This window comes from Lipotes vexillifer, unplaced genomic scaffold (assembly GCF_000442215.2).
Source record: "Lipotes vexillifer unplaced genomic scaffold, Lipotes_vexillifer_v1.1 scaffold797, whole genome shotgun sequence".
In the NCBI taxonomy this organism is placed as follows: Eukaryota; Metazoa; Chordata; class Mammalia; order Artiodactyla; family Lipotidae; genus Lipotes; species Lipotes vexillifer.
In genome coordinates, this window is record NW_006793733.1 from 241,070 (window position 1) to 252,471 (window position 11,402).

An 11,402-nucleotide genomic window follows, 5' to 3' on the forward strand; every position below is an offset into this window, starting at 1 on the left:
ATGGATAGAGAAGAAATGGTACATATATACAATGGAATATTACTCAGCCATACAAAATAATGAAATAATGCCATGTGCAGCAACGTGGATGGACCTAGAAATTGTCATACTGAGTAAAGTAAGTCAGACACAGAAAGACAAGTATCACATGATATCACTTACATGTGGAAACTAAAAAAAAAGGGTACAAATGGATTTATTCACAAAATGTAAGTAGAGTCACAGAGGTAGAAAACAAACTTATGGTTACCAGGGGATAAGGTGGGGGGGAGGGATAAATTGGGAGATTGGGATTGACATATACACACTACTAAATATAAGATAGCTAACTAATAAGAACCTGCTGTACAGCACAGGGAACTCTACTCAATACTCTGTAATGGTCGATATGGGAAAAGTATCTAAAAAAAAAAAGAGGGGATATATGTATATGTATAACTGATTCACTTTGCTGTACACCTGAAACTAACACAAACTGTAAATCAACTATACTCCAATAAAAAGTTTTTAATTAGTGGGCTTCCCTGGTGGCGCAGTGGTTGAGAGTCCGCCTGCCGATGCAGGGGACACGGGTTCGTGCCCCGGTCCTAGAGGATCCCACATGCCGCGGAGCGGCTGGGCCCGTGAGCCATGGCCGCTGGGCCTGTGCGTCCGGAGCCTGTGCTCCGCAACGGGAGAGGCCACAACAGTGAGAGGCCCGCGTACCGTTAAAAATTAATTAGCAGCATATTCAAGCAATAAAGAAAGCACACTAGAATCAGACACCTAAAATGTTTAGTGCTTGAGCACGTGGGCATTGATGTCAGAAGACCTAAGTTTGAATCACAGTTCTTTCAATTATTTATCTCTGTGTCTTTTACAGATCACTTAATCTTTGTAAGACTCAGTTTCCTTCTTTATAAAATAATCATACTAATATCCACTTCCAGAGTTGCTCCAATGAGTAAATGATTACCCACCCCATATTAAGAACTCACTAAATTGGAGCAAGGAGCTCACTTTTCCTTGGTATTGTTTTTATTCTGATCTTTCAATATTAACTAGAATACTAATTTAAATACTTTTATCAGTGCTAATTTTATTGTTGGAATCGGCAGATTAAGATTGGCTACAGACATCCTTGTTTCAACATTTTTCTTTTCTAATTGCATTTACTTTAGAAGTTTAATGAAAACATATTACAGGCATTTGACCTCCATTAGAACAGTTAAACAAAATTAAAATACACGTGCTATAAGTTTTGATTAAGGAGCCAAAGTAAAATCTCCTACTCTAATTGGAAATATCTTTTACATCTAAACATTTTAATTTATAACCTTAAAGTTATAAAATTAACCTAACATTATCAGAGAACATTTAGAAAATAAAGAGAAAAGAAAAATGTTGCTCATAATTCCACCTCCTTAACACAACTATTATTACCATTTCATGTATTTAATTTTGATCTAATTTCCAATTAATTATTTTAACATCACTGCAAACTTGTATCATGATTTCTCCCTTTACTTTGTAATTATCTTTCAATTTTGCTGTATAACCAGAGTGACTACATAATCTATCATTCAAACTAGGACACTTTGGAGTGTTAAAAGGGAACTATTATTAATCATGCCACATCAAGAGGTATAAACTGGGATGACTTGAGCAAACAGAGACATATGGTCACCCTATAAACAATCTTTATAACCATCCAGTAGGTGTACCACAATTTATTAGCAATTTCCTTATTGTTGAGCATCAAGAATGTTCAGATTTTTCAAATTGTATCTTTTAATTTAAACCAAAATCAAAATGTTTCTTCAGGATTTGTGAAATATAATAAAAGGAGCCCAGGAATTTAAATACTATATGCATTTCCATATGTAAAAAGTTACATAGGTAATATTTATCTACTTCATAATTGCTGTGAAGATGAAAATGAAATAATCTAAAAGGCTGAGACATTCTAGGTTCTCAATAAATGTTGGTCCTTACTTTCTCATTGAGAAGTTGTTATTTCAATTTTATTGTAATAATTTTCACCAGTGACTTGGTTAAGGCATTCAGACTGTACTATAAAGTTCACATCTAAAACTAAAACTAGTACGCTAACACTTAAAACTATAACTTTCATACTCTAGGGTTTTCATGACTTAACTACATTGTAGATTTCTTGTATCTAAGAAGATAAACAGAAAAGCTATAAAGAAAAGTAAATGAAACCTAAGTCTATTTTTTAATAGAGCAAATTGATAATCTCTGGTATAACTGATCAAGTAAAAAAAGAAAGAAGACAAAAATTATTGATACCAGGAATGAAACAGAGAGCATCACTAGAGATATTATAGATATTAAAGGGCTAATAAAAAATATTATGAAAAATGAGGTACCAATAAGTTTGAAAACATATGAAATGTACACATTCCTAAAAAACACAAACTACCAGAAATCACTCAAGGAAAAATAGGCAACTTGAATAGTACTATACAGGAAAAAAAAGTTCAGACTAATATGCCTCATGAATATAGATGGGAAAATCCTTAAAAAATATTATCAAATCAGAGGGATTAATTTATTAAAAATGTGATACTTCATGACCAGGTAGGGTTTATTTATATCATCATGTCAATAGATATTTTTTTAAGAAAAACTTTGACAAAATTCAACATCTATTGACGGGAAAAAGTCTCAGCAAAACAGATGTAAAAGATTTGGCAGATTCTAAGGTGGACCCCATAATCTTCGCTTTCAGAAGTTCATGACCTGGTAAAATCTTCTCTTCTTGAGTATTGGTAGGACTTGTGACTTGCTTCTAATCAATGGAATGTGGTAAAAAGGATATGATGTCATTCTCATCACTATATTACATTATTGACTCCATCTTGCTATGATACTCACTCTGCTCTGCTGCTGGCCTCGAAGAAACAAGATGCTATGTTGTGAACTGCCTATGGAGAGGGTCACCTGGCTGGGAACTGCACCAGCCTTTAGGAGGCAAAAGTGGCCTCTAGCTGTCAGCCAGCAAAATGCTGGGGCTCACAGGTTTATAACAGCAAGAAAATGAATTCTGCCAATAACTTGAATGAGCTTGAAAATGTATTTCTTTCCAGTTGAGCCTCCAGATGAGACTGCAGTTTGATCCCTTAATGGTAGCCTGGTGAAACTCTCAAACAGGGAACCCAGCTAGAGCATGACCAGATTTCTGACCCACAGAAACTTAGAGATAGTAAATATGTGTTGTTGTAAGCCACAAAGTATATGGTAATTTCTTACACAGCATTATAAAACTAACACAGATTTTGGTATCTGGTATTGGGATTCTGCTGTAATAAATTCCTAAAACATGTGGAGTGGCTTTGGAACCAGGAGGTGGTCAGAGATTGCATGACTGTTGAAGAGCATCATAGAGAAAGCCTTGATTTTCTTGAAAAGTTTGAAAGTAGAAATCTAAACTCTGACAGCCCTGCTGGTAAAAGCTCAAAAGGAAGTGAGAAATGTATTATTTTAAATTCCCTCAGCCTGATAAAGGAAATGTATTAAAAAGAAAAGAATAAGTAACAATTATATATAATGGTGAAAGTCTGAATGCTTTCTCCCTAAGATTGGGAACAAGGCAATAATATCTGTTTTCACCTCTTCTCTTCAACATTATACAGGAGGTCCTAGCCAGGACAATAAGGCTAAATAAATAAATAAAAGAAGTACAGATTGAAAAGGATGAAATAAAACTGTCTTTATTCACAGGTAACATGATAGTCTACATAGAAAATCACATCCCTTCCCCCACAAAGCTACAAAGTATTTACTAGTACTAATAAGTGAATCTAATAAAGTTGCAGGGTATAAGGTCAATATACAATAATCAATTATATTTCTATGATAGAAAAATTATTTGTAATTGTCCCCAAAACATGAAATACTTGGAATAAGATGAACAAAACTTGCACAATATTTGTAAACTTAAATCTACAAAACATTGATAAAAATTTTTAAAAGATCTAAATAAGTATAGAGATATATTATGTTCAGAAAAAGGAATACTCAATATTTTTGACATGTCAATTCTGCCCAAATTGATCTACAGATTCAATAAATCCTTATCAAAATTCCATATTTTTTAGCAAGCTGATTATAAAAATTATATGGAAAAGCAAAGGGCACAGAAGAGCCCAAATAATTTTGATAAAGAAGAACAAAGTTGAAGGACTCACATTCCCTGACTGTGTGAATTACTACAAAGCTGCAGTAATTAAGATAGTATAAAACTGGTGTTAGGAGAGGCATATAGATTAACATAAAAAATAGAGAATTCAGAAATGGATCCAAACACATATGATCAATTGATTTACCAAACAGTTACTCAGATAATTATATAAAGAAAGGATAGGGCTTCCCTAGTGGCTCAGTGGTTGGGAGTCCGCCTGCCGATGCAGGGGACACGGATTCGTGCCCCGGGTCGGGAAGATCCCATTCCCACATGCTGCGGAGCAGCTGGGCCCGTGAGCCATGGCCACTGAGCCTGCGCGTCCTGAGCCTGTGCTCCGCAACGCGAGAGGCCACAGCGGTGAGAGGCTCCCGGACCCCAAAAAAAAAAAAAAAAAAAGGATAATCTTGGTACTGGAACAGTTGGATATCTATATGCAATAAATAAATAAAAAAGAGAACCACAACCCTCACACCTTACATACATATTTACAAAAATCAACTTTAAATGGATCATAGACCTAAATGTAAAACCAAAACTACAAAAGTTCCAAAGGAAAGCATAGAGGAAAATCTTTATGACTATGAATTTAGTAATGATCTCCTAGACAGGGACAAGAAGAATAAACCATAAAAAAATTATAAATAGGACTTCATGAAAATGAAAATCTTTTTATATTTGAAAGTCACTATTTAGGAAGTGAAAAGATAAGTCATAAGAGCAAACAAATACCTGATTTTTAGCCAGAATTTATAAAGAATTCTTATAATTCAATAATAAAAAGACAAGTCAATAAATATGAACAAAAAATATGAACTTTTAACAAAGAAGCAATAAGATTGTAAATAAATACAAGGAAAGATGCTAATTTGACATTTAAACTATAAATTAAAACTACAATGAGATATGACAATGAGATACTATATCTACTAGACTGGCTAAAATAGAAAAAAAAACAAAACTGACAGTACCAAATGTTGACAATAATGAGGAACAATGGAAACTCAGATTGTTGGTTGGAATGCACAATGAAATAGTTCTTTTGGAAAACAGTTTGGAAATTTCTTAAAAGGTTATGCATACATGTACCATACTACAGAGAAAACTACTCCTAGGTGTTTACCCAACAGAAGTGAAAACAGATGCTTACACAAACACCTGTACAGAAAGGTTTATAGCCACTTTATTCATAATAGCCCCAAACTGGAAACAACTTAAAAGTCTATCAACTGAGGAAGAGATAAACAAATTGTACTACATTCATACAATGGAATTCTACCTAGAAATAAATGGGAATGTAGTACCAATTCTTGAAATGGCAGGAATAAACCTCAAAATCAGTGTTAAGAAAAAAACCACAAAATATGACACTATTTATATGATATTTTGGAAAAGGCAAAACCATGGGGACAGAAATCAGATCAATGGATGACTGGGCTGAGGGAACTTTTGGGGATGATGGAAATAGTCTATATCTTAATGATTATGGTGATTCCGTAACTATATACATTTTTCAAAATTCACTGAGCCGTACACCTAAAAGAGAGAATTTTATTGTATGTGAATTATTGGGCTGGCCGAAAAGTTCATTTGGGTTTTTCCATACATCTTAGGGAAAAACCCAAATGAACTTTTTGGCCAACCCAATATATCTTAAAAAAAAAAACCTGACTTTAAAATTGATATACTATTTAAATTGACTTTTTTTTGAGTAATATTTTAATGAATTCCCAAACTTTCTTTTGGTGTTAGACATTTTTTGATGAAATCAGTTATATTCATTTATCTTTTAAAAAGTTAAATATATGAAAAGAATTCAGAGGCATAGCCAATAAAACTATAGATTTTAAGCTTTTTAAATATGTAATTTATCATCTGACTCCCACTCTCAAAGACCTGACCATGATTCCTAAATACAATGAGCTATTAGAATTAAAGAGCTAGAAATCAAAATAATTCATCATCTGCCCTGGATTATGACTTAAGTCAAGGACATGTATATAGTCCTGTTGTGATGTTAGCAATATTTATTTCTTTCATGAAAAAGTTGCATTTTGGTCTAAGTGTTTTGGAGAATACTTTTCACGTTTTTCTTTCCCCTCACCATATTCTACATTTGAGGTAGAATATGCTTTATTCAAACATAGTTTATTCCTTGATGTTCCACACTTTCTACTAAAGGCCTCAAATTATTTCACAAACCATTCACTGTAAAGAGCCTCATCTAAACTTCTACCTCATTTTTTTTACATTCTATTTCATTTCTAGTTTCACCTACATCCTCTTCTCATGATCCATAGAGAAACCATCCTCACTACTCCCTCTCCTCAACCCTATTGGTGAAAATTTTCCCCTTAAATTCCCTTTGATAAACTTCCTTTTGTCTTTTACTGGAAACACTAGATTCATTCAATGCCTTTCCTATGAACTTCAGTTTCTCCCAGTCTCCCCATCTTCATGTGGACAAAGGACTGAGGGATTTTGCTCAAATCCTGTCAGTTTTTGTATTATTAAAATGCCAGTCTTACTTTGCAACTCATTATCTGCATCCCAATACCACTGATTAATTTCATCCACTTTCAAATGTTACTACAACTTTCAATAGACTTTCTAGATTTTACATCCACTTCCACAGATAAGTGACTTTAACATTCAGGTCCAGGGCTTACCCAATTCATTCACTTCATGGTTTCTTGACCTATTTGATTCCACAATATACCCTATCACTATGGCATATCATAATCTGAAATATGGTCACATGCTGGGTTTCACTTTCCCTTGGCATTTCTCTACTAACAGATCATGACACACAAATACGCTATTTCTGATCACAGTATTTTTACCATCCATGTCTTCCATTAGGCTATCCTCGCAGAACTGTCTTTTTGCTCTTCCTGTGATATCTGATACGTAAATACAGTACTCCCTTTTTCTGATCATACTTAATTCATTTTCCACCTTGAATCACATGACAGCTATTTGCATGCACCTTATACACTTGCACTCTCTTGAACTTTCATCAGAACCTTGATGCTAATTTTCCAGCATGACCATAACTAATAACTGTTTTCTTAGTTTTGGCGCTCTTCCATGGAATGTTGCTTGAGAACCATAAAAAATGATGACACGGTTTCCTTCAAAGTAATGCCATCTTGTGTCAATTAGGCCTTCATTGTTACTCAGCAATGCTTTTACTCATCTTTTATTGAACTATCCTGATTTGATTATTCCTTTCCCATCATTCTATTAAACTGAAGTTTAAATACATCATTTAAAATTCATTTACTATGTGAGTTTCCTTTATCTTGGTACATTATTATCTAATGGAAATATAAAGATAAATAAAATGTAATCACTCATACTCACTTAGAAATGGGATTGACACTGGCTTCAATAATTGTTAAACACTTACAGCACTTTATGTTTTCTGGAAATTCTTGTACACCTAAAATTAAGAAAATAGTACATAAAATATACTAAACAATAGTTTTAATATTAAGAATAATTAATTAAATACACAGTGTAAACACCATATGGGTAATCACATGTAAGAATAATAACTTATTAATATAATTAATATAATACATTAGTGTTATATAATATACATACATTTAAAAAATATGAGTGTTAAATAATATTTTATGATAGTAATAATTGGAAATTAGATATAAAGTTGAGGACAATTTAGCATAGGATATACCTTGGCTGTTTACTAATCTAAAGAAATAAAAATAGTTGGGATTACTTAGTTATTATAGTGCTGCTACAAAAGAAAGGGGAAATCAGCAGATATAAGAAAACAGAAAATAAAATCTTTACTCCCTTCATTTTGTAGGATTGAGAAGATTGAACATGTACAATGTAAAGATACCTAAGGAGAATTCACAAAACCGATAGATATTCCCAAACCATTAAGAAGCTCTAACACATTTTGTGCACCTCTTTCTTGTTGGCACAGAGTGCAGCTCTACATCTGCCTGAAAGGGTGACAAGGTGAGCAATCCTTCCTGGGATCCTCTCTGGAGTCTCTGAGGTAGCCAGCCTGGCTGACTGCCCTTGGAGAACTGCTCATCTGCTGTCACAGCTGTGCTGTTGGCTATGTGACAGAAAAACAAGTTTTTCTTACTGGAAATCAGTAAGCCAAAACCCAATCCATAAATTAGGATATTATTCAGAGGAATAAAAGATGTGGAGGATGCTTCAATCCGTTGATACAAATGAATTAAATATATAGTTGGCCCTCCATATCCACGAGTTCCACATCCACAGATTCAATAAAGCGCAGGTAGAAAATATTAAAAAAACAACACAAAACTCAGAAAGTTCCAAAAAGCAAAACTTGAATTTGCTACACACTGGCAACTATTAACATAGCATTTGCATTTCATTAAGTATTATAAATAATCTAGAGGCGATTTAAAGTATACAGATGGATGTGCATAGGTTATATGTAAATACTATGCCATTTTATATAAGGGACTTAAGCACCTGCGGATTTTGGTATCTGCAGGGAACCAACCAATTTTGGCATTTTCTGGAACCAATCTCCCACAGATACTGAGGGATGATTGAAATAAGCCCTACAAAAATTAGAAGGGAAAACAGCTATATGAAGCCATTCCTATATCCCTGCAGTACTGCTTGCTCTCAATTTTTGAAACTATTGTTAAGCATTTAAAAAAATGTCTATTAAGTACTAGTCCTGCCCAGTACTTCATATATGACAGAAGGATAAGGGACACTTTGTGGTAGGATTTAGTTGAACTTTTTGATGATAGATAATCAAGAAAGAAAACCCTCCACCTTCCTAGATTCTGTTGACCTAGACCACCATGTCCACAGGATTTCAAGGTCCAGAGAAGCAGCAGGAGGAGAGCCAAACCAAACAAGTCATTTACCAATGCAAACTGAGGGTATGAAAGATGGTGTGGAGGCATTTCTCATGCCACTTCTCTCTATGCGAAGATTCACCAGAAACTGTGCTGTCCTAAAATTATTGCTAAAGGATTTTGCCTTCTTAATAAAAACCCAAGGAAGTTTAGGAGCACCATTACATATGAATTGAATGAGAAAAGCAATTACCCTTTTTGGAAAGGTCATAACACCTAGAGCTGCCCTTATTAACTAGAGGTTAGCAAAATGACACAGAAGTCAATAACATAACCCTGAGCTATCCTCAACTTTTCCCCTGAGCATTCATAGTCACTTCGGATATCTGCAACCAACAGGAGTATAAGACTTTTACTTTCCTCCTTTTAGCTTTTTCTGCCCAGTTACCAATCTGGGCTCATTACAAGTCAGTGTGCCTGATGCCTTATCTCCACAGGTGCCTGCCTTAGGATGATATTTCCTGAAATTATGTGTAAACCAAGACATGGAAGGAGAAGCAAATTAAAGTACGATTTTAAAGAAAAGACTGTAGTGTATCTCTTTATCTTTTGCTGAAAATGGAATTCCCTGCTGTGGTGAAAATGCTACCACATTATTTGTTAAAAACAAACTCATATTATGTTGTTTACAGTTAAACTTAAAATGTTCAGAGCAGAGTCCATTGGATTAAAATGGAATCCCAATGTTATAATTTACCGTTTGGGTAACCCTAGGCAAGTCATTTAAATGTTCAATGTCTTAGTTTCCTACTCTGAAATATGATTATTATATGAATGGTTTCATCAGAGAGTTGCAGAGAGGATTGAGGGAGATAAAGCAAGTAAAGTAATTGGCACAAAGTGCTGAATATCTGTTATCTATAATTATTAGAAACAAATAGAAGCAGAGGGTGTCCGTCAACAAAGGAACCAACAATCATGTCGAGATGAGCTGGCTAGTATAAACTTGTAAAATTTATCTACCTGAGAGAACAACAAAGAGGTAGGAATTAGTGTGCTGAAAGAATATCTCAATATCTCATCAATATAATAGCTGCAATAAATGCTCTTGAAGATGGGAAGTAAATAATAAACATATTTATAAATAAATATTTGTATGTTATAATGTAAACATATATAACTAGTCTATGCTGAGCAATATTTTTGTATTTTTGTAGAGGTTTTTATAGCTGCTTAATTTGCTTATGAAAGTCAGAACACATTTGGAAAAATAGGTTGCCAGGGGAACTTTACCATATATACTAATATATGGACCTTAGATTTTAGGAAAAGTTCTTAGAGCATATCTTTAACTTACAGTTCAGTCTAAACATGGAGAGGTACTAAAGCATAGTAGTTAAAAGCATGAGTTGGAAGGATGACCTAATCTCAGTATTGCCACTTAACTAGCGATTAATCTTAGTCAGACATTTTAATATTTGAATGTCACTTTCTCATTTCTTGCCTAATTCAAAGGGTTGTTTCGATTATTAGATAGCATGTTGTAAAGCAATTAGTATCATGTCAGCCGCTTAATAAGTATCTAATAAATACTAGATAAAATTCATGTATTAATAAGAGGAAAGTTAACTTACATTTCTTTATGCCACTGTGTAAAATAATTTAATTTTCTTAATAATCCTTTGAGGAAGATATATTAGGCAATATTATTTTCATTTTATGGATGAAGAATCACGCATTCACAAAGATTAGGTGACTTATTTAAATACCTAATGGATGTTTATAGATGGGAACGAATATAGGTGGGATTTATTTAATTTTTTTTAACACCATGTCTATTGTTCCTCTTTATTACGTTACTTTATTACATTACTTATTAAAATTGTTTACTGTTCCTCTTTATTATGTTACTATATTAAAAATGTAGAGCCGACATTTTTTTTAAGCATCTTGCTTCTTTTCCTTTTTTTTTAAATTTATTTTTGGCCTTGCCAACCAGCTTGCAGGATCTTAGTTCCCGGACCAGGAATCAAACCTGCGCCCTCAGCAGTGCAATCGCGGAGCCTAACCACTGGACCGCCAGGGAATTCCCCATAGAGTTCACATTTTTCTTAACCAATTTTTGAGACTGGTCTGTCTGGTCCTCTGAAACACAGTGTGTTTGATTTTTAAAAAGGTTATAAATACATATATTTATACACATATATATTGTTATAATATATATAAATATACACACACTATTCAATTCTAAAAAAGTTCATACACACTTTTTCTTTTTTTTTGCGGTACGCGGGCCTCTCACTGTTGTGGCCTCTCCCGTTGCGGAGCACAGGCTCCGGACGCGCAGGCTCAGCGGCCATGGCTCACGGGCCCAGCCGCTCCGCGGCATG

At 34.0% G+C, this 11,402-nt stretch overlaps 1 protein-coding gene across 1 annotated transcript in view; it reads right to left on the reverse strand.

Moving 5' to 3' along the window:
* The window catches only part of LRRC7 (leucine rich repeat containing 7), a gene marked incomplete at its 3' end in the record, with an annotated part of 372,290 nt that overhangs the window by 232,769 nt on the left and 128,119 nt on the right, over positions 1–11,402 (reverse strand). The window contains exon 4 of the mRNA XM_007466671.1: positions 7,550–7,628. Within this exon, the coding sequence (XP_007466733.1) occupies positions 7,550–7,628 (79 nt within the window). The remainder of the gene's footprint in view (positions 1–7,549; positions 7,629–11,402) is intronic.